Source organism: Mytilus galloprovincialis, chromosome 1, assembly GCF_965363235.1.
Source record: "Mytilus galloprovincialis chromosome 1, xbMytGall1.hap1.1, whole genome shotgun sequence".
NCBI lineage: Eukaryota > Metazoa > Mollusca > Bivalvia > Mytilida > Mytilidae > Mytilus > Mytilus galloprovincialis.
This window is the reverse complement of record NC_134838.1, coordinates 36711950-36735489: the sequence shown is the minus strand read 5'-3', so window position 1 is coordinate 36735489 and position 23540 is coordinate 36711950. Positions and strand designations below refer to the sequence as shown.

The 23540-nt window shown below is 34.3% G+C and overlaps 1 protein-coding gene across 1 annotated transcript; it reads left to right on the top strand.

Annotated features, from left to right (window-relative positions):
• The first annotated feature begins 17815 nt into the window (after window positions 1–17815).
• Window positions 17816–22645, top strand: LOC143073158 (uncharacterized). The gene is made up of 6 exons (XM_076248495.1): window positions 17816–18624; window positions 19256–19380; window positions 19956–20137; window positions 20412–20535; window positions 21399–21615; window positions 21981–22645. The coding sequence occupies exons 1-6, from the start codon at window positions 17925–17927 to the stop codon at window positions 22421–22423; spliced, it is 1791 nt and encodes a 596-aa protein (XP_076104610.1). The 5' UTR covers window positions 17816–17924; the 3' UTR covers window positions 22424–22645.
• The last annotated feature ends 895 nt before the right edge of the window (window positions 22646–23540 follow it).

The window sequence follows — 23540 nt, the reverse complement described above, 5'->3', positions numbered from 1 at the left end:
AACGTTCATTACTATTTAAATAGTTTATTTACTTTCAATTCTAAGTTTACTAATCGATCCATGGTGGTCAACTGATATAGTATACAGACACTCTCCATTTAATAAACTCTGTGACCGCCGTGGATCCATAGTAAACTTGAAAATGATAGCAGATAGAATTAAAGTAGTATATAAATAAACTGTGACCGCCGTGGATAGTAAACTTGAAAATGATAGCAGATAGAATTAAAATACACTTTATTCGTAGTATATACAGGGAAAACAGTAGTATTACATTTTCCCAGCATTAGGTTGGCCTTTTGTGTACCCAAGACAGGTGAAGGAAGTCAACTTAGGAGCGCCGTGATTGGATGTAAGGGTACAATATATTTTTTTATTTATCTATGAATAACTGCAGTGTTTATATTTACAATATAAATTTTAAAACCTATTGAAATATTTTCTAGAGAATTATTCGAAAAGGCTTTCAAAATTTTATAAATTTGCTACAAAATGACCGTGGGCATGGATAACATAAACAAGCTCCGTTGAAAATTGGTCATGATACTATTTGGCTTCAATTTTTAAAATAGAGTAATAAAGTACTAACACCACACATAACTGTTTTATCCAGGTTTTTATTATAAAAAGTGTTAAAATTAGAAAATGTTAGTATTGTCGCCTATGGCAGAATAAATAGTGCCGTTTTCCCTACACGTTCACAGCATACAAAAAAACGCAAACAGGAAGTCCAACCTGACTTAAAATTTCGTCCAATGACGGGACAATATCCGGATGCCTTTTTTTCTCGTTTTTCTCCCAATATAACTCAATCTGAATAATCATATGAATGGATGACAAATGCGACTATGCACTGTACCTATAGGACACAGAGGCGTGTTGATTAATTTATTGTGGAAAGAAGAGAAGCGACACACAAAATGAGGTCTTCTCGTTTAATAGTATAGATAATATGAAAACGATAGATACCATGAAAGTTCTATCACTTCATTGGTTCTTGGATTATTGTATATGATATGAAAGCGATAGATACCATGAAAGTTCTATCATTTTATGGGTTCTTGGATTATTGTATATGATATGAAAGCGATAGATACCATGAAAGTTTTTTCATTTTATGGGTTCTTGGATTATTGGATATAATATGAAAACGATAGATACCATGAAAGTTCAATCATTTCATTGGTTCTTGGATTATTGTATATGATATGAAAGTGATAAATACCATGAAAGTTCTATCATTTTATGGGTTCTTGGATTATTGTATTTGATATGAAAGCGATAGATACCATGAAAGTTCTATCATTTTATGGGTTCTTGGATTATTGTATATGATATGAAAGTGATAAATACCATGAAAGTTCTATCATTTTATGGGTTCTTGGATTATTGTATATGATATGAAAGTGATAAATACCATGAAAGTTCAATCAATTCCTTGATTCTTGGATTATTGTATATGATATGAAAACGATAAATACCATGACGGTTTTATCATTTCATTGGTTCTTTGATTATTGACACCAGCATATGTTTATATACTGAATAAATGGAAAATATGCCATTGGTTGGTTTAGAAAGTGAATCCTTGGGTTAAAAAAAAACAGATGACTTTCTCTTATACTAGGATAATATGTATGCCCAGATAAATGATATTTTAAGGAATAAACATCAATGAGACAGCAGTCATTAATTCTCTAGCCACACTTCATATCATCCCTTCATCAGATAATTAATTGATTCATGACTACTTAATGTATCTCAATTACCAGAATGCTGTTCAGTTCGTATATTTTTGTAAGTGGTAATTCACACAGTTTAAAGGAAAACATGTCATCCTGTACACTGGCACAGCAAATCTGGAAAATGACAAGTTAGTCACAGGCACCAGTGGGAAGTGTTTTCTCTTAGGGGTTACAGTCTGCAGAATGACATGTCACCCTGTCCACTTAGACTGCAGCAGACATGTTGCCTTGTCAACAGCTGCTACCAGCAAGTGTTCTCTCTTATGCACATTGTAATTGTCTACATGAAGACATGTCACCCTGTCCAAAGGCACTGCATTCCAGTGTTATCTCTTTCATTTTACATATAAGGTTACAGTCTGTAAGGTAGACATAAACTACCAGTGATAGATGTTTCCCAGTCCCTCCAATAACGTTATTGTTGCGACCGTAAAGCACATCAGAGATTTTTATTTGGCAATGACAAAGAAGGAACACGTTAATAAACAGGACGGAAATTCAATAAGTGTGCTTAGAATAAGACTGTCTTAAGTGTATTCTTAAAGGATGTAAAGAGAAAGAAAAGGGCAAACAAAGAATGGTTCTGGTCACACTCTTAAAAAATTCTTATGACATTCTTTGTGCTGCTGTAAAATATGACTTTAAAGAACTTTAAGAGATGTTTTTGTAACTGACCCCTGGTCTACATATAGATATAGTTTTCTTAACACTTCCCTGGTCGACAACATCAATTATTGGTAAATAAAGGCAACAGTAGTATACCGCTGTTCGAAAGTCATTAATCGATTGAAAGAAAACAAATCTTTGTCACCAACTAAAACTGAGGTAAACACATCAACTATAAGAGGAAAACAACGAAACAACAGAAACACTGAAGTGCTACAAATAAAAAACTATACAACACACATAGAAACGAACAATAAGATAACAACTGCCATTTTCCTGCAGTGGCGTAGCTGGGTCATTTTTACGTGTACGCCCGAACCTTGTCGAGGGATATGAGGGGTGCCAGCCGCTCAATGTTAAAGCACCTGCTGGTAGTGGGTTCGAAAGGGACGAAGCCCTCGAAAGCTATCGAGAATAAGATACCATAATGATTCTTGTCAGTAAAAAATCATTGATGGCAACATACTTTTGAATCTAAATGGTTTATTTGTTTTGGTTAAATTTTGTAATATGTTAACTTATTCATCGTGTTAAACTGGAAGCTAGCCTAATGGTCATTGGTTTTAGAGAAAACGTCCAAACCAATATTACTGTTAAATAAGATTAAAGGGTGCCGTGAGTGAGCATACAATCGACAAAAGCACCTTTTAATGAACACGAAAAAAGAATATTTCTAAGAGGTGCAATATAAAAAAATCTGGAACACCTAGGATTTCTTCCCACAATAAGTGAATCAATTTATCCGCTTTTCTTTAAGAGGATTAAAAAAAAAATCTAAAATTTTCTTTTGATATTTTTTTCTTGATCTGGAATATTTCACGACAATCTATGAAGGTTTATAAATTGAGCATGTCAAACAATTAATTGCGTAAAGAAGAGTCCGGCCATCTGTCTATCAGAAAAGAACAGAAAAATGAACGAAAACAAATGCTTTCAAAATTTTAGCTTTAGACATTAGTCATAGAAAAGGCTTCTTCGGAATTTTCATAAAATTCGATAAAGGTTCGACAAGTAGTTAATGTAATTTAGACATAACAAAATGTAAGCCTAAACTGCGACCACTTATTAATTGCAGAAAGAAATACATTTTGTCCTTAAAATGCAGGAAAATTAAAGATAATTGCATTATTATATTGCTCTGAATACTCTTTTGGTCATAAACAGTTTCTGTCCAACTTTCGTAAAATTTCACGGAGAGTCATTCAAAAGACTATATCCACATTCGGAACCTAATCAAAATATTGACACCGCTTTGTCTCGCTTTTAGGACATAAATCACAGACTCGACAAAAATACAAACAGCATATCGAATCTGAGCAGATAGTGAATTGCTTTTAATATAAGAAAAGTACGTAGAATTCATAGTAGATTCAGACTTTTACAAAAGATTCGAACAAATATATTAAATGATCTATTTGAGTAAATTTAGTCCCTTCTTATTCAAAGTTACAATCCATTGAAAAAAGAAGCACAAGGCGGATGTGCTTTTGAGACCAGTTTTTCTTATTCTATGTCGATTATTTGTTTTATTTTCAAAATTCAAGTGTACGCCCGGGCGTTTTGACGTAAACGTAGCTACGCGCATGTCCTGACTTGGTTCTATAAAAATATTTTTTTTTAAAAACGTTATATCACTTCGGTCGAAATGATAATGTTATTGGAGGGACAAACATTCAACATCATCTATTGATATAATGTTGAAGAAATTAAAAACCCCAAAAGCCTTTGTAGAAGAGTCAAAAGTGCATAATCATGTCAAATTGTCTATGACTCCTTGATTACCATTATATCAATTTTATTTCCCTTTGTGTCGTTCTTACTGTTTTTGATGACATGTTGTGCAGAAGAACGTTTTGTACACAAGTCAAATGATACGTTTTACTAACAACACGACGGATGTCGCATGCAGAGCAGGTTCTGGTTTCACTTTTCCAGAGCATCTGTTAACTCCTTAGTTTCTCATTTCGTGTTTTTAACACTGTTACGGCCAGAAATTACCTTTAAATTGTAGCCAACAAAAGACACAAACCAATAACAAAATTTAACAATATTTATTATACAAAAGTTTACAAGAAGTATAACACAAATATTACCAAATGCTGTGAATACTAATGTCTATCGATGTCTAAGTCTAAGTCCAAGAGTGTGTGTTTAACTTTAGTGTCTATATATATATATATTATATATATATATATATATATAGTTGTCACGGAAAATTCTAGAACACTCTATAATGGAACGTCCTAGAAAGTTACAACGGAAGTTTCTAGTAAAATGTAGAAGTTTATATAACGCATCTTTTATTAGGATCATTCCAGTGATTTCTAAACTGCACAGTTCTAAGATTATTCTGTAAACAACTATCAGGCCACACAACACAAATCAGGCAAACATAAATAAATACAATAATTACAATATCATAACAACACCGCCTTTTGTATTTATTCATTTTCTATTCTTGCTCAGGTATTGTCCGTTTTGATTTAATTTGATTAAGCTGCTTACTTGAACTTATTGAACTTGCCTTTACATGTTAAATATCTACAAGACTTCTCTGAATGTCTGAAAAGAAGAGTTTATTAACCTGGATCAAAATTAACGATGAAAAATCCACACGTTGAAAAATAACAAAAAGGAAATAATAAAAAAAACTCTGAACACGATTTATGACAAATATATGGTTTACAGGGAAAAAGAGAACAAGTGGTAGGCAACTCACACCAAGTTTAAAGGAAAACATGTCACACTGTACATTCGATAGAAAGCTGTGAAATGTCACCCTGTACATTGGATAAAAAAAACTGTTAAAAACATATTCAATTGACTCAACAAAAATTTTAAAATTATCAGAGGGAATGTACACAAAGACTCATCTTACTCTTACTGAGTGGCATTGAGACAAACCCTGGCCCAAGACAGCCAAGATATCCGTGCACAATTTGCCAAAAAGCATGCAAATTGGAATTTATAGCCTGCGATGACTGCGACAAATGGACACACAGAAACTATATTTGAATGTCTACAACAGAATTTAATATAGGAAAAAGTGAAGGCACTTGGACATGCCCATCTTGTTCCAAACCAAAAAACCAGAAAATCTGTAACTAAATACATTTTATACAAAATGGAGATAGCTGCAAACATTCAACGCTAAACATATCAACCAATCCACTAATTGCAGACAGTATATCCGAAGCATCCATCCCATCAACATCAGGATCCAGCATTAATTCCCCATCATTTAACTGCTCAACTTTCAGTACAGATATGCCGATCATGACATCATCACATAAACCAATAAAGACCAAGACAGTACAAAAGACACAGTTGAGAATGCTAAACAACAATTTCCAAAGCCTAAGGAAAAAAAGTAAACTCCTTGAAACATTAATTGAATCAACAGAACCAGATATAGTCATAGGCACAGGAACATGGTTAGACTCAAACATCAAGACAAGCAAGCGAGAAATTCCCTATTAGTATCTTAACTTTGATATGGAACGCAGAGATCGCCCAAAAGACTCTCATGGGAGATTTATGATAGCTGCTAAAAAAAAACATTACAACTTGGGAACATTACAAAAAGCAACGACACAGAATTCAGTGGCGGATCCAGGGGGGGGGGGGGCGGGGGTTCCGGTGGTTAGACCCCCCCCTGGATCCGCCACTGAATTCTATGTCTTTGCTTTTTGTTGCTTTTTTTTGCTTTTTGACCCCCCCCCCCCGATCAATGCATTTGAATGGGAGAATATAGTTGGAACCCCCCCCCCCCCTTTTACTCTGTGTTGGGAAACCCCCCTTTAAAATGGCTGGATCCGCCACTGGAATTAATTACTGGTACAATAAATCTAGAGGGAAAAAAGAAAATGCTTATAGGTATTTTATACCGACCATCGGACAAAACTGACGACACATATCTGAAACAAACACAGAATGAAATAAATACCATCAGAACGAAACATCAGAAAGACATATTCTTAATTGGAGGCGACGTCAACTTACCAGACATGAAGGCCGTACATTGACCTATAATGGTTTACTTTTATACATTTGTTATTTGGATGGAGAGTTGTCTCATTGGCACTCACACCACACCTTCCTATATCTATTAATTTGTCAGAACAATCCATAATAAACAGACAATATCCAACCAGGACAAACCACACTTTCTGGAGATTGTAGCTGATAACGGATTGGATCAAATTGTAGACTTCACCACACGTAAAGATAACACCTGGACCTTATACTAACCTCTCATCCAGCTTTTAAACTACGATGCAAACCATTACCATCAATAGGAAATAGTGACCATGATATCGTCCAACTAGATTTGGCATGCAAACCATTTAAACCAAAGCCAGTGAGAAGAAAAAAATACTTATGGAAGAAAGCAGAAATACACAAAAAAAAAGAATACTTGGCCAATTTCAACTCATCTTTCATTAACACTGTAGACAGCAATGTTGAAACCATGTAGCAAGTATTCAAAAAAGCAATCCAAAACACAATAGATAAGAGAGTACCAACAAAAATGAGCCAAGGGAAACACACATATCCATGGATAAACACCAACATTAGAATGAAGGTAGATAAAAAAAAATAAAGCCCCCAAAAAAGCCAGGAAAACGAAAAAGAAAAGAGACATGGATAGATATAAGAGACTCAAACAGGAAACACAATGGGAAGTCAGGCAAGCCAACAAAAAATATATGGATGAAGTAAGCACCAATTATTAAGACAACTCGAAGAAATTCTTGTCATATATAAAGAGCAAAGATCAAGAATAGACAGATGTATCAGCATTAAAGAATAAATTGGGATTTCTGAAAAGCTACAATAAAAGCAAAGCTAAAATACTCAAGGATCAATTCCAGTCAGTATTCACAAAGGAAAATCTAAATAACTTTCCTAACAAAGGAAAGAGCCCATATTCCACCATGGATGGTATCAAAATCAGCACTAAGGGAGTACGCAAACTACTTAAAAGACCTTTAACCACGCACAGCTACTGGTCCAGACTCAATTCCATCATTCATCCTGAAGGAACAGCGGCAGACCAACTCGCTCCTTTTCTAACAGATATGTATCCCTTAACACCGGAGAAGTACCACAAGATTGGAGAGATGCTAACGTGGTACCTCTATTCAAGAAAGATGAAAGACATTAAGCTTCCAACTATAGACCTGTATCACATGTAAGGTCTTGGAACACATAGTCCATAGAAGTATTATTGACTAATTTGACAAATACAACATACGCACGAACGCACAGCATGGATTTCGCAAAATAATAACAATCAACGACATTGCTAAAAAAACTGAAAAAAGGATCCCAAGCCGACATCATCCTTCTTGACTTTGCAAAGGCATTCGACAAAGTACCGCACCACCATCTTTTACATAAACTAGGAACTTTATGAAGTAAACCCTAAAGCTACAAAATGGATTCAATCATTCCTTGAAAACAGAATGTAGAGCGTAATATATCTTCTCAAGTCCCGGTACTATCAGGCGTCCCCCAAGGCACAGTTCTTGGACCTCTACTGTTTCTGACCTATGTAAATGACATGCCAGAAACATCAACATCATCTGAAACAAAACTATTTGCAGACGATAGCCTACTTTTTAGAACAGCAAACAGCCAGGCAGACAGAGACCTTTTCCAAAAAGACTTAACATCATTGGAAGAAAGGGAGAATAAATGGCAAATGAGTTTTATCGCCAAAAAAAATGCATAGTTATAAGAATAACGCAGAAGAACAAAGAAGTGAGAGATACATCATATAAACTCCACGGACATACACAAGACAATGTTGATGCAAGCAAATACTTAGGCGTAACTATCAGCAACACCCTATCTTGGGATAGACACATTGACAATATTGTAGGCAAAGGAAATAAAACATTGGGATTTATCCGAAGAAATCTGAAAGACTGCACGAAACCAGTAAAATCAGCAGCATATACAGCCAAGGTAATACCTTCAGTGGAATATGCCTGCACAGTTTGGGATCCATCGAGCAATAAAAAGATTAAATCTTTGGAACAAGTTCAAAAAAGAGCAGCAAGATTTGTTCATAATAACTACTCAGACCGAATACCTGACTGTGTAACACACATGGTTAAACAGTTACAGTGGGAAAGCCTGGAAGAATACTATGTATGCTATTTAAAGTTCAGCATGGGCTAATTGATATAGATAGACAACAATATCTTATACCCAATGACAGCTGGACCAGAGGTATAGGCCGCTTTTACCAGGAGAGAACAAAAACTGAAACCTATGGACAGTCATTCTTCCCAAAGACCATCAGGGATTGGAATCAACTTCCAGCTAAAATAACATCGGCTGACTCGATAGAGGGTTTCAGAGCTGCTCTGAAAGCAGGCTCTTGGAGGAAGTGAACAGCATAGAGTGTATATAATTTTAATTGTAAATGGGCGAACGTTTTAAATGTATATAACTTTGAGAGGACTTGCTGGCTTGCCCGGCACTGCGCTAAGTTTTCGCGGGACCATATAGTGATGATACACATTCAATATGAATTTGGTTCCTTACTTGGAAGAAGAAGAATAAATCTTACAGATACAACTCTATATACTAGTACGTATGAAAGGTCAAGGGACGATAATCTGTTAAGTAACATAAAAGGAATAACCAAAAAGGAATATCAAAGACAAATTTTGACTGACAAAGTTGGATCTATGTTTCTTCATAATTTCTTAAAATTTATATTAAACTCATCTTCGCTAGCCAAGGGTTACGATCCACTCCTCGGAAAAAAAACAATGTACAGAAATAAATTTTGAAGGTGTTAAAAAAAATACGTTGACTCCAAAACGAGAAAGTTAAACAGCTGCTGCTTCTCATGCATTTAATTTGTTGGAAATATTCTCCGAAACTAAAATTAGATTCGACTGCACAGCATTGTCTTTTACTATGAGTGAAATACGGATAGGTCAGGATAACTTTATCAATAACCCTATTTCTCGCTCCTCATATATCTTATAAATGTTTCCTTCGATAAAGTTTTTGCGTGCATGCAAAAGTGTAACAAGTGTCAATTGTAGCTTTGACCACCAATTATGAGTCATGAACAAAAAGAAAGGTCTTTAGCAAAATTCTAACTTCAAATATCATGCATGTAAGCTTCAATTGTACAATTGTACAATTATCTGCTGATTATATGATAAAAATGCATAGACTTTTACCTCAATGTAGATCACTCTTGCACACGGTCACTTACCCTGTGTATGTAAATATATATATTCATTCTCAAGAAAACTATGTAACTCATGTTTCAATATAGATATAGTGTGCCTTGTCTTCTTGAGGACTGCAGCCTTGTGAAATTGCACATTGTAAATGTGGTTAAGCGTGTCGTTCTTGTGCTTGAAACAAAAAGTATCGTATTTTATTTTTTGTCTAAATCGTGTCTAATGCACCTTAAAGAAGAGAAATGATAACATTAAATAAAATTTTGTTTTTAATTCAATTGTTTTAATTATAATTCTTAAAAGAAAGTTTCTCGTGAATTTGTAATTGATAATTTTCTAAAATGGGACACACATTGAAAAGATTAATTTTTCAAAGCTTACAAAGGAGGCAATATTTTGTCATTTGAGTACCGACTGGTGCTTATATGTGTAGTGGTATTGGTGTTTTGTTACGTACACACGTTAAAAGTCATATTTAACAATATTTGTCTGAGTAAGATACTTGATCAAAGATGATAGTTTTAATATACATAGTCCTTCTACGTGTTTTATTGTATGTATGATAAGTTTCAAATATTTAAAGTTAACAAACACTATATTCGTTGAAATCATTTGTTTTGGCAACTTCTTCGTATCAAGTTTTTCTTTGTTTATATTCTGTACATTTACAACCCAAAATCAACTAAATATTGGCCTTTCATTACTGCCGTATACACGAATACTTTCGGGGCATTTTATGTGTGTTATTGTAGTTGCTTTTTTAAAACTCTAAGGGTATTCAAACTCATAAATCGATGAAAAACTGACAACGCTATGGCGGATAATGAAAAGACACAGAACAGTCGACAAAAACACAAACCGACTGAGCCAAAAAATCTAATAAATCTCTTTGACAAGAAATATAGTTAAATATTTAATTACCTCCACGTCGTTTGCACTTTTGCTTATCATAGTTGTCTCATCAGCAATCATAAAATATCTCCTTTTTTTATACAGATAGGTAAGAGTGAGTTGTAGTTCGTTTATTTTTGTTAATTATTCAATGACTTTACTGAATAGAATGGAAACACGTTTATTATTTGTAGTACATATAAGAAACAGCTGAAGTTACCCGCCTTGAATGTGTTCATTTCAATTATTTTGAAATATTTAAAACATAAAAACTGTTTTACACTATTAAACAAATAAATTCAATAGAGTGATAAAATATGTATATTCCAATGAAAGTAACAAATCAACTAGTTCCTTCTCAAAAGTTAAATTGCAAGAATAATAAATAAGAGATACCGCAACTTGCACTATTTTTAGTTAGATAAAATGATTCATTTTAATTTGTTCAGTGCGCTCATACCTAATGAAGGAAACTGAAGGTGTGTGCGCCTACCTAACCAAAGTTCTGGTAGGCAGTGGTGTTCTCGCCAATGGACTGTCAATATGTACAGCGAGAACACATTGCTGCTTTAACCGTGCACCTCTACAAGGTGTATTTTCTTATGGGTTTGAAATGGCCTTAAAGAATTTACTTTGGAATGGATTTCTCCCTGTCTATCTACTTTTTCATCACTTTCCCTTATTCTTTTCTCTTTGTCTTTCTCAATCTGTCTTTTTCTTTCAATCTTTCTTTATTTTTCTCCATCTTTTTTTATTTCTCTTTTTCTTTCTTTTCTTTATTTCTCTCTTTCTATCACTATACTGTCAGAGAGGGGGTAAGAGACAGTAAGCGAGAGACTGTGGGTGAGAGTGAGAGAGTGTATGTGTGAGTTGGTGTGGGTGTGAGTTGGTGTGGGTGTGAAAGAGAGTGAAAGAGAGTCTGAGAGAGAGTGGGAGTGTGTGAGAGATCGGGAGTGTGTATGAGAGAATGGGAGTGTGTGAGAGAGAGTGGGAGTGGGAGTGCGAGTGTGTGTGTGGGAGAGTGCGAATGTGTGAGAGTCGGAGTGGGAGTGTGTGTGAAAGTGTGTGTATATGAGAGTGAGACTGTGTGTGTGAGTGTGTGTGTGGGAGAGTGCGAATGTGTGAGAGTCGGAGTGGGAGTGTGTGTGAAAGTGTGTGTATATGAGAGTGAGACTGTGTGTGTGAGAAAGAGTGAGTGTGAGGGAATGTACGAGAGAGATAATGTGAGCGAGAGTGTGTATGTGTAAGAAAAAGTATTTGTGAGACTGTTGTGAGAGAGAGAGAGAGAGAGAGAGAGAGAGAGAGAGAGAGAGAGAGAGAGAGAGAATTTGTGTGTGCGTGAAAGAGAGAATTTGAGTAAGAGTGTGTGAGAGGGTAAGAGGAGCGAGAGTATGTGAGACGGTAAGAGAAAGTATTAGGTGAGTGACAAATGGAGTAAGTGAACCGACTTTTTTTTAACTTTGTTCGTTTATTGGCATATATTTGGACTCACAAAGTCAACAACAAAGAAGTTTAAACAACCGAAAAGGTCGTCATTTTTTTTACTTACATTAACATCTTATATTTTAACCCTGAAATTTTATTCAACATTTTGTTTTAAATATATCAATATATAAAGAGAAACAGGAGAAAAAAAAAGTTTAAAAAAAAATATGAAAAATACTACTGACCCTATTAGCTTAGCCTTATAGTAGTTGCTCTTGAATATTTCTACGGGTTTTTAATAAAAAAAAAATTGTCGAAAACTATCTGTATTATAATAGTGAATAGAAAATAATTGTATGCATTATGAATCTGTGATAAGTTTTATCATTTAACACATAAGGTTCTGAAATAAAGTTTATCAGGTACACCTTAAAACTTTAGGCAGACCATTACTTAAAACTTTGGCTAACCCCATTCTACTACATTCCGAGGAAGACAGAATTGGCAATTCGTATTTTTTTTTCACTGCTCTTTTTCTGTCTTTTTCTTCTATTGTAAATGGTTCACTTAAAAGTTGTTGACTAATTCTAGAAGAGATGATTATATGATACCATCTTAAAAGACGAGACGGATTTGTTTTTGTCTGGGTTGGACAGAGTGTTATGATGTCACGTTGGAGGTGAACATTTGGTAATTATTAGTATTTGTAAAATAAACCATAGTTTCCAACACGTAAAAGATAGTAAAATAATTTTTAATTCAGATCTTTGGAACTTTTTTTTTACCTCTTTCGAGCACCATGGACTTAATTCAAGATTTTTCTTTATTGAAGAAGCAATGTCCCAAACGCAGATATTTAAGTCTTTGATACAGTATACAATATTATTGATAAAACAAAACGAATGTGTTCAAGAATACAATATTATTGATCAATAGGTTTTGTTTTTGCATATTTTTATATACGAGTCTAAATTGAAAACTACGTTCAAACCTATGATTGCGTTGGATAAAAACCGCAATTTTTATACGTGTGCATGTAAAACAAATTTCGTTGTAGAAGGGTCTAAAAACAGCACAAACAACATTTTCCAAAAGACCAAAAAAGTGAAAAAGTATATTTAAACAAAACGCATTTGACTAACAGGTCGAACAACTGATGTTCTTTAACCCTGCTGACTACCATTGGCGATTGCCAAATAAAATTGATAACAAGATGTAACAAAATGGATCTAAATATAAATTTAATACTAAACAGAAAAAAATTAACTTGTGGCCACGATGTTATGCCACAAACATACGGTGTCCATATTTTTTTAGTACACCAGATCCGGATTTCGACAATAAATGTCTCTTTATTGATGTTAGGGATCAAAACGGTATTTGGAAGGCCATATAAAAAGTACTCTCATTTTTAGATAGACTCTTGAATTTTAAGAGTCAATGTAGGATGAACGGATCATATAAACCGGAAGGAAAATATGATACAAGCCCAAACGAAAAAATATAAACGAGTATAAATTGAAAACTACGTTCAAACCTATGATTGCGTTGGATAAAAACCGCAATTTTTATACGTGTGCATGTAAAACAAATTTCGTTGTAGAAGGGTCTAAAAAAAGCACAAACAACACTTTCCAAAAGATCAAAAACGTGAAAAAGTATATTTAAACAAAACACATTTGACTAACAGGTCGAACAACTGATGTTCTTTAACCCTGCTGCCTGCCATTGGCGATTGCCAAATAAAATTGATCACAAGATGTAACAAAATGGATCTTAATATAAATTTAATACTAAACAGAAAAAAATTAACTTGTGGCCACGATGTTATGCCACAAACATACGGTGTCCATATTTTTTTAGTACACCAGATCCGGATTTCGACAATAAATGTCTCTTCAGTAAAGTCTCTCAGCTAATGGTCATCCCACCGAAAAAATATCCGAATTCGTTGATTACTATCTTCGACCACATGTAGAAAACTTGCCATCTTTTATAAAAGATTCTACAGATTACCTACTAAAAATGCAGGATTTAAACCCTCTACCTGCCAATACTACTCTTGTCACAATGGATGTCACCTCCCTCTATACGAATATTCCCCATGCGGATGGTATTGAAGCATGTAGAGAAGTTTGGGACTCTCGATCTCTTAAAATTCCACCTACTGATTGCTTAGTAGAAATGCTTACTATGGTCTTGAAAAAGAACAACTTCACATTCCAAGGAGAACACTATTTACAGACGAATGGCTCTGCTATGGGTACAAAAATGGCTCCATCTTATGCCAATATATTCATGGGTAAAGTTGAAAAGCAACTGCTGGAGTGCTCCATCCAAAAACCGCTTTCCTGGTATCGATTCATTGATGACGTTGACATGAAATGGGACAAGGGAGACCAAGAATTACAAACTTTTATAACAAATGTTAACAATCAATACCCTACCATCAAATTCACCCATGAAACATCTAATTCCACCATAAACTTTCTTGATACATCTAGCACCCTCTCTGTAGGTATAATAAACACAGATATATACTCTAAACCTACAGATACTCATCAATACTTGTCGCCTGAAAGTTGCTATCCTCCACACTGCACGAAGAGCATTCTCTCAGAATAAGGCGAATCTGTTCCTCTGAAGACACCGCAAAACAACGTCGGGGGCAGCTCAAAGGACATTTGAAAAGAAGGGGATATAAAAACAAAAACATCAAAAATAGTTTTCGAAAAGCGGAATCCATCCCCAGAAGCAGTCTGCTAACTTACAAAGAAAAAAAAGAAAAGTAAAAGAATCCCATGTGTGCTCACTTACCATCCATGCCTGAGAAATAGTTTCAAGACCATTCGTGATCATTGGACGGCAATCGAGAAACATTCCAAGTTATCCAAAACCTTTCCTGAGCCTCCCATGATTGCCTTCAAACAACCTAACAGCCTGGGAAATATACTTGTCCGTGCTGACCTTTCCAAACCTAACCATACTGTAGGTAATTGCCAGCCTTGTGGGGATAAGCGCTGAATGTTGCAACCAATTGCAGCATTCATCAACATTTCACAGTAAGACCACAGAAAAGACATACAAGATCTTCTGCAATGTCAACTGCAAAAGCTCAAACGTGATTTACGTTCTTGAGTGTCCTAGATGTGGTCTCCAGTATGTTGGTGAATCTATGCAGCCATTTCACAAACGCCTTAATGGCCACAGGAGTGACCTCACAAAAAAACCGTATATTCCGGTCAGCCAACACTTCAGGTTACCAGATCACAATCTGAAAGATTTTGATCACATGAAGATCCTTGTGATCGAACAGGATTGTAAATGGTAAAATAGGCAAAGAGAGAATCGGGAGAAGTTTTGGATAAAAACACTGAGTGTCCTCCATCCAGACGGAATCAATAGAAAGAAATAATTAAATTTACAGTCTAATGTTTATATTATATTCAGGATTTTGGATTAAAATCAATCGACCAAAACTTACCTGTATTATTACTGATCTATGTTTACACCTTATACATTATATATCAGTATTGTTAAAACTTTTGCACCGAAGAAGGCCATTTGTTGAGCCGAAATATTTGCAATTATTGTATAATTTATATCATCTGTTCAGTTTTTCCATCTTTGTGCGGTGATATTCAACACTTTTTAATGTTTTGTTTTCCATCTATTTATCGGTATTGTTACACAATATTTTAGACTCATATAATTTTTCCTGTTTGTGTAGTATTGTCAATTTTGATGATCCAATACCTATTAAGTTTACTGGTTGGTAGATTCTTAATATTAAATATTTATGGTCTGTTTTGGGTGTATGTCATGAAAACATATTTGTTTGTTGGCTTGTTAAGGAAAGTATGTGTTTTAGGTTATGCCACCTTTGTGGCGACTTAAGATAAAATATCCTTACATATATTCATCTATCTTTTAAAATGACTCCTGCTTTTGTGGAAATCTTAAATAGGTGTACTATATGGAAAACATTGTTTCTACATGTTAATGCAAAACCATGGACAAATAACTTTTACATAAAATGGTTTAAGTATATTTCTCTTCTCCAAAAGTGTTGTTTTTGTAAATGTGTTCGTTTGTTAAAGTAAACAATGACTTCAAAATGATATTTGTAGTCAGACCAGGGCTACTTCCCATATTAAATATTATTTCAGGCTGACTGTTTGTTCGTGTTAAAAATATACATATTTAGCAAAACCTATAAAGCACCAGCATTCTGAGTTTGTATTTCCCGAAGAAACGATATTCCAGGTCTTATACCATTGTTATCTCTATTTCCTTTCTAAAGAGTTGTTGCTTACAATGAAGCTATTTAACCATGGGATTTAAATGATAAAGTTGAAATCATCTCTTGGACAATTTCTACAGACACAATTAATGTAAATAAATGCGTTTTAATCTTTCCGTATTTGTCTCCTTTATGTCTCCGTGTCTCCTTTAATTGTGCTTTAATGTTTCAATTTGCAAAGTATGTACCATCTATTTTATACACATTAATTATTGCTGTTGAAAAATTTGATATATGTTACCAGATTTTTGACATTTTGCGTGTAAAATAATGAGATTTAGAATGAAGTAAGAGATTTGAAAGTATTGCCAGTGAACAAGTATTCAACAGAGTCCAATCGTCTGATTTGTAACAAAACATTAATTGCATGCAACACTCGGAACAAACAAAGAAAGAAAAAAATAACTCTGATTATACTGCTGATTATTATCTTTTTTTCCTACATTTTTTGTTTAACTCGGTTTAAGTAATCAACAGTCATTTTTTTTCTTACATTGCAATGCGATTGTTGTACCTTCAATTACGAATAACCTGAAATGACTGTTTCAATAACAAATTTATGGAAAACTTTTTTTTAGAGTAAAGTACTAATAACAGGTCCGTCAGACGGTATCCTTGCAGTGGATTTATAATCAACGTTTACATTATGATACAATTTTATATAATACAGGGTAACACGACTTTGATCAGTAAAACACGGAAATGTGTTTTTTTTTCACGCTATCAAATTATTACCCGACAAACTTGTTTGTTTGTTTGTCATTTATGCAACGACCATAATATGTAAAGAACATGTATAGCCAGAGGAAATATTGTGAACACGGACCTTATCTGTGAACTAATTTTGTTTATAATTATAAATGCTATATTTATAAGTATGTTTTCCAATTAACAAAATATGAAAATACAACAATTATATAAAACTTATCTTAGTTTATACAGGAACATATATTCCAAACTACATTGTTTTGTGTATATACGTTTACAGCTGACGAAATTGTAACAGATAAATAAAAGAAATTAAAAAAATAGTACATACATGACTTACAATGCAATTTAGTTGTAGGGATATTTATATATATATATATGTTATATATATTCTTGGTTATAATAAATTTACAGCACGAATTCAAATCTATAGAACCGTTGGCAAAAAAAAAAACAATAGCAAAATAAGACAAAATAAATAAAATGTCCCGCTAAATATTTAAATAGATAACTGTTTGGAATAAGAAAGATATATATGACTTGTTTTCAACTTTTCTAGGATTATCAGTTTCTTATTTTATTTATAATAATGCATGCAATGACGTTTGAACTGTTGTATGTTTTGGAAGTATTCTCAATGAATCATGACGATATATCACCATCTGCCTTTCGCGTGAATGTCATTTTCTACCCGTATTAGTAGTACGGGAAGTTACGTTTCGTCAGGATATTGTTCACCCTTGTTTACTTCCTAAACATGACACTTTTTGATTGATAGCACTAAATCTAAGCCATTTCATTGGTAGGTAGACTGGAAATCGCGTCATTTGGTTGGACGAAAATCGAGTCATTCACGTCAATTGAGAATTCACTTTCAGAAATTATTGACGTTTCAAGTATATTTAAGTAGGAGCTCGGACATATAGTAGTGTAAAAAAATAATTTAATGAACTATAACAAACAACAAAAATGAAAATGAAAATTATATTTGTGTTCGCGTTAAGTATTGGATTAAGTATAGCGCAAGGACAGAACTTTGGACAAGGCCAACAGTTTCCACAGGCAGGCGCCGGACAGTTTCAACAAGGAGCTGGTGCCAATCAATTTCCCCAAGCAGGCGGTGGAGCACAATTTCAACAGGGAGCTGCACAACAATTTCCACAAGCAGGTGGTGGCGCGCAATTTCAACAGGGAGCTGCACAACAATTGCCACAAGCAGGCGCAGGCCAATTCCAACAAGGGGCTGCAGCCCAATTCCCACAAGCAGGCGCAGGTCAATTTCCGCAAGCAGGCGCAGGTCAATTTCAACAGGGTGCGGGTGCACAATTTCCGCAAGCTGGAGCAGGACAGTTTCAAGGACAAGCAGGTGCTGGACAGTTTGCAGGACAAGCTGGAGCTGGACAATTTGCAGGACAGGGAGCTGGTGGACAGTTTCCAGGCCAACCTGGTGCTGGACAATTTCAAGGTCAAGCAGGCGCTGCACAGTTTCCAGGACAAGCAGGCGGAGGACAATTTCCTGGACAGCAGCCGGCAGCCGGGCAGTTTCAAAATGTTGGGGGTTTTGGAAACCCATTTGGCGGAGTTGGTAACTTTTTAGGAGGCAATGGTGGAACATTTGGCGCAAATGGGCAACCTGGAGTACCTGGACAACCAACTGCACCGGGGCAACGTAAGTTCTATTGCTACTATCATTCATCCGAACCTTGTTTATAGACGCATCTTGCTTATTTTGTCTGTTTAAAATCCATTTCAATTTTTCATAAAAAGTATATTTTGTGGTCAAAATAGCAGAATTTCACGAAAGCTTCTTAAACAATGGAGCATGGTCTATAATACTTTACATTTTGAATATATATGTTAAATGAAATGTAACATTAAATGTAACAATTGGTCAACCTAGTAAAATTAGTATCGCCTTTTGAATATTTTACTATAGCATTGCGGCAAAATTCAAAATCTGGGAACGAGGGGGCTTCCTCAAAGAATTCACTAAATTACAATTAAAGCAGTTGCATTATATCAATAAATCTGCACTATTTCTGTGGAGTTTCGCGGATCTTGGTGAATAATGTAGATTTTTGATAATACAAAAAGTAATAAAATAGGTATCCAATTTTGACCAATCGCTTGTCTGACATCTCCATACAACAAGCTGTTTAAGTGAGCCAGACAAAATAGGATATAACCCGTCCAAATCTCATTATTCAATTCTACGGAGACATATATTTTTCAAATAAAATTCGTATATTTGAATTCCATTCTTCAAAATATAAATGTATTTTTTTCATTTCAATTCACAGAACCAGGTGCGGGAAGACAATTTTTCATGAATTTATCACAGAATCCAAACAATTACAGATACGCCACCTGTTATTTCAACAGTTCCATCAGCAACATCAAAGGAAGAGCGGATTTCAGACAATTTGTAAGTATTAAGCAACAATAATTCATCATATTTCGTTATTATTTTTGCCGTTTACCTCTATGATGATAATACTTGAACATTTAAATTTCGCATATGAATAACTCTCCTTAAAAGCAAATTTCAGAAATAGAAAGTGGTTTTGATAAATATCAGAGTTTTGAAGCATTAACCAAACTACCGATTACCTCCGTCATATCCAGTTTAAACGAGAAATAAAACCTTGAAAATGCGATATCAAAGAAACCTGTCAGTAAAATACAATGTAGTTTGGAATTGATTTTGATTATCATGGTCTCGACGATTATCAAACATGAACTCCGACGAGACAGAATAGCTCATCCTTTGACTTTCCAATAGATCAATTGTATATATCTCCGATATTTTTTTTTATGTCAGTTTAAATATTTAATTTTTCAGGATAAGATTACAATGATTTTATGATTTTAATACTTTATTTCCAAAATTAATTCAACATAAGTCCCAAAGCTTAAAATAATTTTCATTATAACAAGTTCGTTTTGAACCCTTTTTGCACAAAATTAACAGTGTAATAAAATTGAGATGCATATTTTCAGTTATATGGAAATCCAGCAGTAGATATCAGAATACAAGTTGTTGGTCTACCCCGGTCTCCAGTCGACACACAGAGAGGAGTACACATTCACGAGTATGGAGACAATGGTGACAGCTGTTCCAGGGTAGGACCACATTATAACCCAACACAAACAAGACATGGTGGCAGAAACAGTTTTGCATTGTAAGTTTTACAGATAATATGGAAGCTAAAACAATTTAAAGATACCATTAGATACGAGGCAATATATATTTGAAAATTAGGCGATCAATAGTTTTAAAAGAATAATGTTTAGGTACTTAGATCATGGAATACTATAATTTATTGTGGAACAAATCACAAAACAATTCCTCACAAAAAATAAATAACATTAATCAAATCCATACCCACTTACAAGTTGTATGTGAAATCTCAAGTTACTTTAATTTTTTTAAACTATAATCTTTTTATTTGATAGTTTGAGACATGTTGGTGATTTAGGAAATATGCTCCAGTCCAAAGAAGGTGTATCCTCCACTCAGTTCAGAGACAGCGTCATCTCATTGGCTGGTAGGAACAGTGTCATTGGAAGATCACTAGTTGTAAGTGCTTCATTTTGAAACTAAATAACTTATTACTTCTCAATTAAAACATAATCGGTTAAAGCAATCACTACAATTTAACACAGCTAAGGAAGTAGTTTGTAGTTAATAAAATGTTGTATTATTGATAGAGCGCAGTTACGTTAGTTGCTCTGTAAGTGTCATCTAGAACTGGAAACATCAACAATAGTTTTGGAGACAATTTAATTTTTCAGTCTCCTAACCCTTTACTATTAATCAAACACAAGTGGTTCAGTTGAGCTCTATGCTTTAACACGTTTTCAGTCTCCTAACCCTTTACTATTAATCAAACACAAGTGGTTCAGTTGAGCTCTATGCTTTAACACGTTTATAGTCTCTTAACCATTTACTATTAATCAAACACAAGTGGTTCAGTTGAGCTCTTTGCTTTAACACGTTTTTAGTCTCTTAACCATTAACTATTAATCAAACACAAGTGGTTCAGTTGAGCTCTATATAAAATTATATGCTTTAACAAGCATATCCATAAGTTTCTTTTTGTGCATACGTTTTTAGAGAGAAAATAAATGTTGATATGTTTAATATGTCTGTAATAAAAGAAAGAACAGCCAAACGATTAATTTGAATGATACATATGATTATTTGAATTTCGCAGTTTAATAGAGATGTTTACAATCAGTCACACAAAAAAGTATGGATCAAATATTACGTTTTGTCATATTCAAAACTTTTCCTGTGTGCTATGTAATTTAGCTTTTACTTGTTCTCCACAAGGACTTTCTATACTAACGATAGTATAGAAAGTCCCTGTTCTCCGGTTACATAAAACTAAAAGCTTTCAAACTGACAACTAAACTATACGCATTTCCATTATTTTACAGATCAAACTTGAACGGGACGATGAAGGAACCGGAACCAACAGTGCTAGTCAGATGAATGGTAACGCTAGAACTCCATTGGCTTGTTGTACTGTTGGGAGAGCTAGTAATTCTAACTGGGCCAAACCTTACTCTGAACAAGATCTAGCAGCTTTGTCTGGTGGTGTGTTTGTACCTAGTAATACCAACACAGCTCCAACACAAGTTCAACCAGCTCAAGGTAGGTTCAATAGCTGTAGACTAATTTGGACAAAAGCTTTTGTTAACTGAAAACACATTTTTTTTTTAATATCTTTATAATATCTTTATAATTCTAGCAAAGTTGTGAAGACACCACTTTTTTGCACTTTGAAATTTTAACAATCAAATTATTTATTAAGTTTTCATACAATATTGTTTCCCTCATAAGACAAATATATTATTTAAAGTAGAGTGACTATTGTTTGGTTGATTTGAAAATATATTAGAATTGTAATTTGTTGTATATTCATCAAATTAAGAAAAAAAGTAGTTCAAAATTCTACCATGAAACCATTTTGAATATTTGCAAAAAGTTTTTTAAATTAAACTTTGATTTTGTTTTAGGAAATAATGGACAAACATTTGGATCTAACACCAATACTGTTAACCAACCAACAAATAATGGTTTCAATCAACCAGCCAATACAGGATTCAACCAACCAACAAATACTGGTTTTAATCAACCAGCCAACAATGGTTTTAACCAACCAGCTAACACAGGATTCAATCAACCAGCCAATAATGGATTCAACCAACCAGCCAATACAGGTTTCAATCAACCAGCAAATACAGGTTTCAACCAACCAGCTAATACAGGATTCAATCAACCAGCCAATAATAATGCAGCTCAGCCATTACCACAACCGCAACCACAGCCACAACCACCAAGTAATACAGGAGGTGGTGGAAATCCATTCTTAACCTTTGGAACTGGCGCTGGTGGTGCTGGTGCTGGTGGTGGCGGAGCAGCCAATCCAGGAACATTTAATTTTGGTAAAAGGAAATAAATTGTGATTGCTGACACCAAGTGTAAAACAATGCATCTCTCAGTGCTTTATATGTATGGGTATGACCCTATAGTTAATATCAGATGATAAAACTAAAAGCCACCACAGGTCTGACACAAAGAGGCTTTTATCACATTAACTAAAGACTTATTTATGTTTGTACTATTATTGTGTATATATTTTGTTAAATACTATTTGTAATAAAATGTTATAAAAACCTTACTTATTCTTTCTCTTCCCTTTTCAAAGATTGTCCCTTTCGAACAATGCCATAGAACATGAATAATTGTAATTTTATAATACTGCTATTCATGCATAGGTATTATGAATATTAAACCCAACATTATGTAATGTATTTAGAACTTAAGGCTCTCAAGAACCTGTGTCGCTCACCTGACTCTACTTGGGTTTTTGAAATCATATAAAAAAAATCATAACAGATACTTGAATAATGATTGAGGCCAAATTTGGTTTGATATTGCATTCCATTCTGTGTTTCTCTAAAAGAAGACATTTGTATACATGTATTTCTCATAGGGTTCTATGTTAAACTAAGTCCCCCACTGGCTGCCATCTTGGATGATGGATCAGCTACAAAGTAACAACACTTGGTAACCACATCATAATGAACATTCATGCTATGTTTGGTGTAATTCCATTCAGTAGTTCTCTAAAAGAAAACATTTGTATGTATTTCCCTTAGGATTCTTTGTTAAACTAAGTCCCCCACTGGTGGCCACCTTGGATGATGGATCAGCTACAAAGTAACAACACTTATTCAGGATCTCATAAGAAACATTCGTGCTATATTTAGTTTCATTTCATTCAGTGGTTCTCTAAAGGAAGACATTTGTATGTAATTCCAATAGGGTCTATGTTAAACAAAGTCCCCAGCTGGCGGCCATCTGGGAAGAAGGATCAGCTACAAAGTAACAACACTTGGTCAGCATCTCATATGAAACATTCATGCTATGTTTGGTTTCATTTCATTTAGTGGTTCTCTAAAAGAAGACATTTGTATGTATTTCCCATAGGGTCCTTTGTTAAACACTGGCGGCCATCTTGGATGATGGATGATGGATTGGCTACAAAGTAGCAACACTTGGTCAGTATCTCA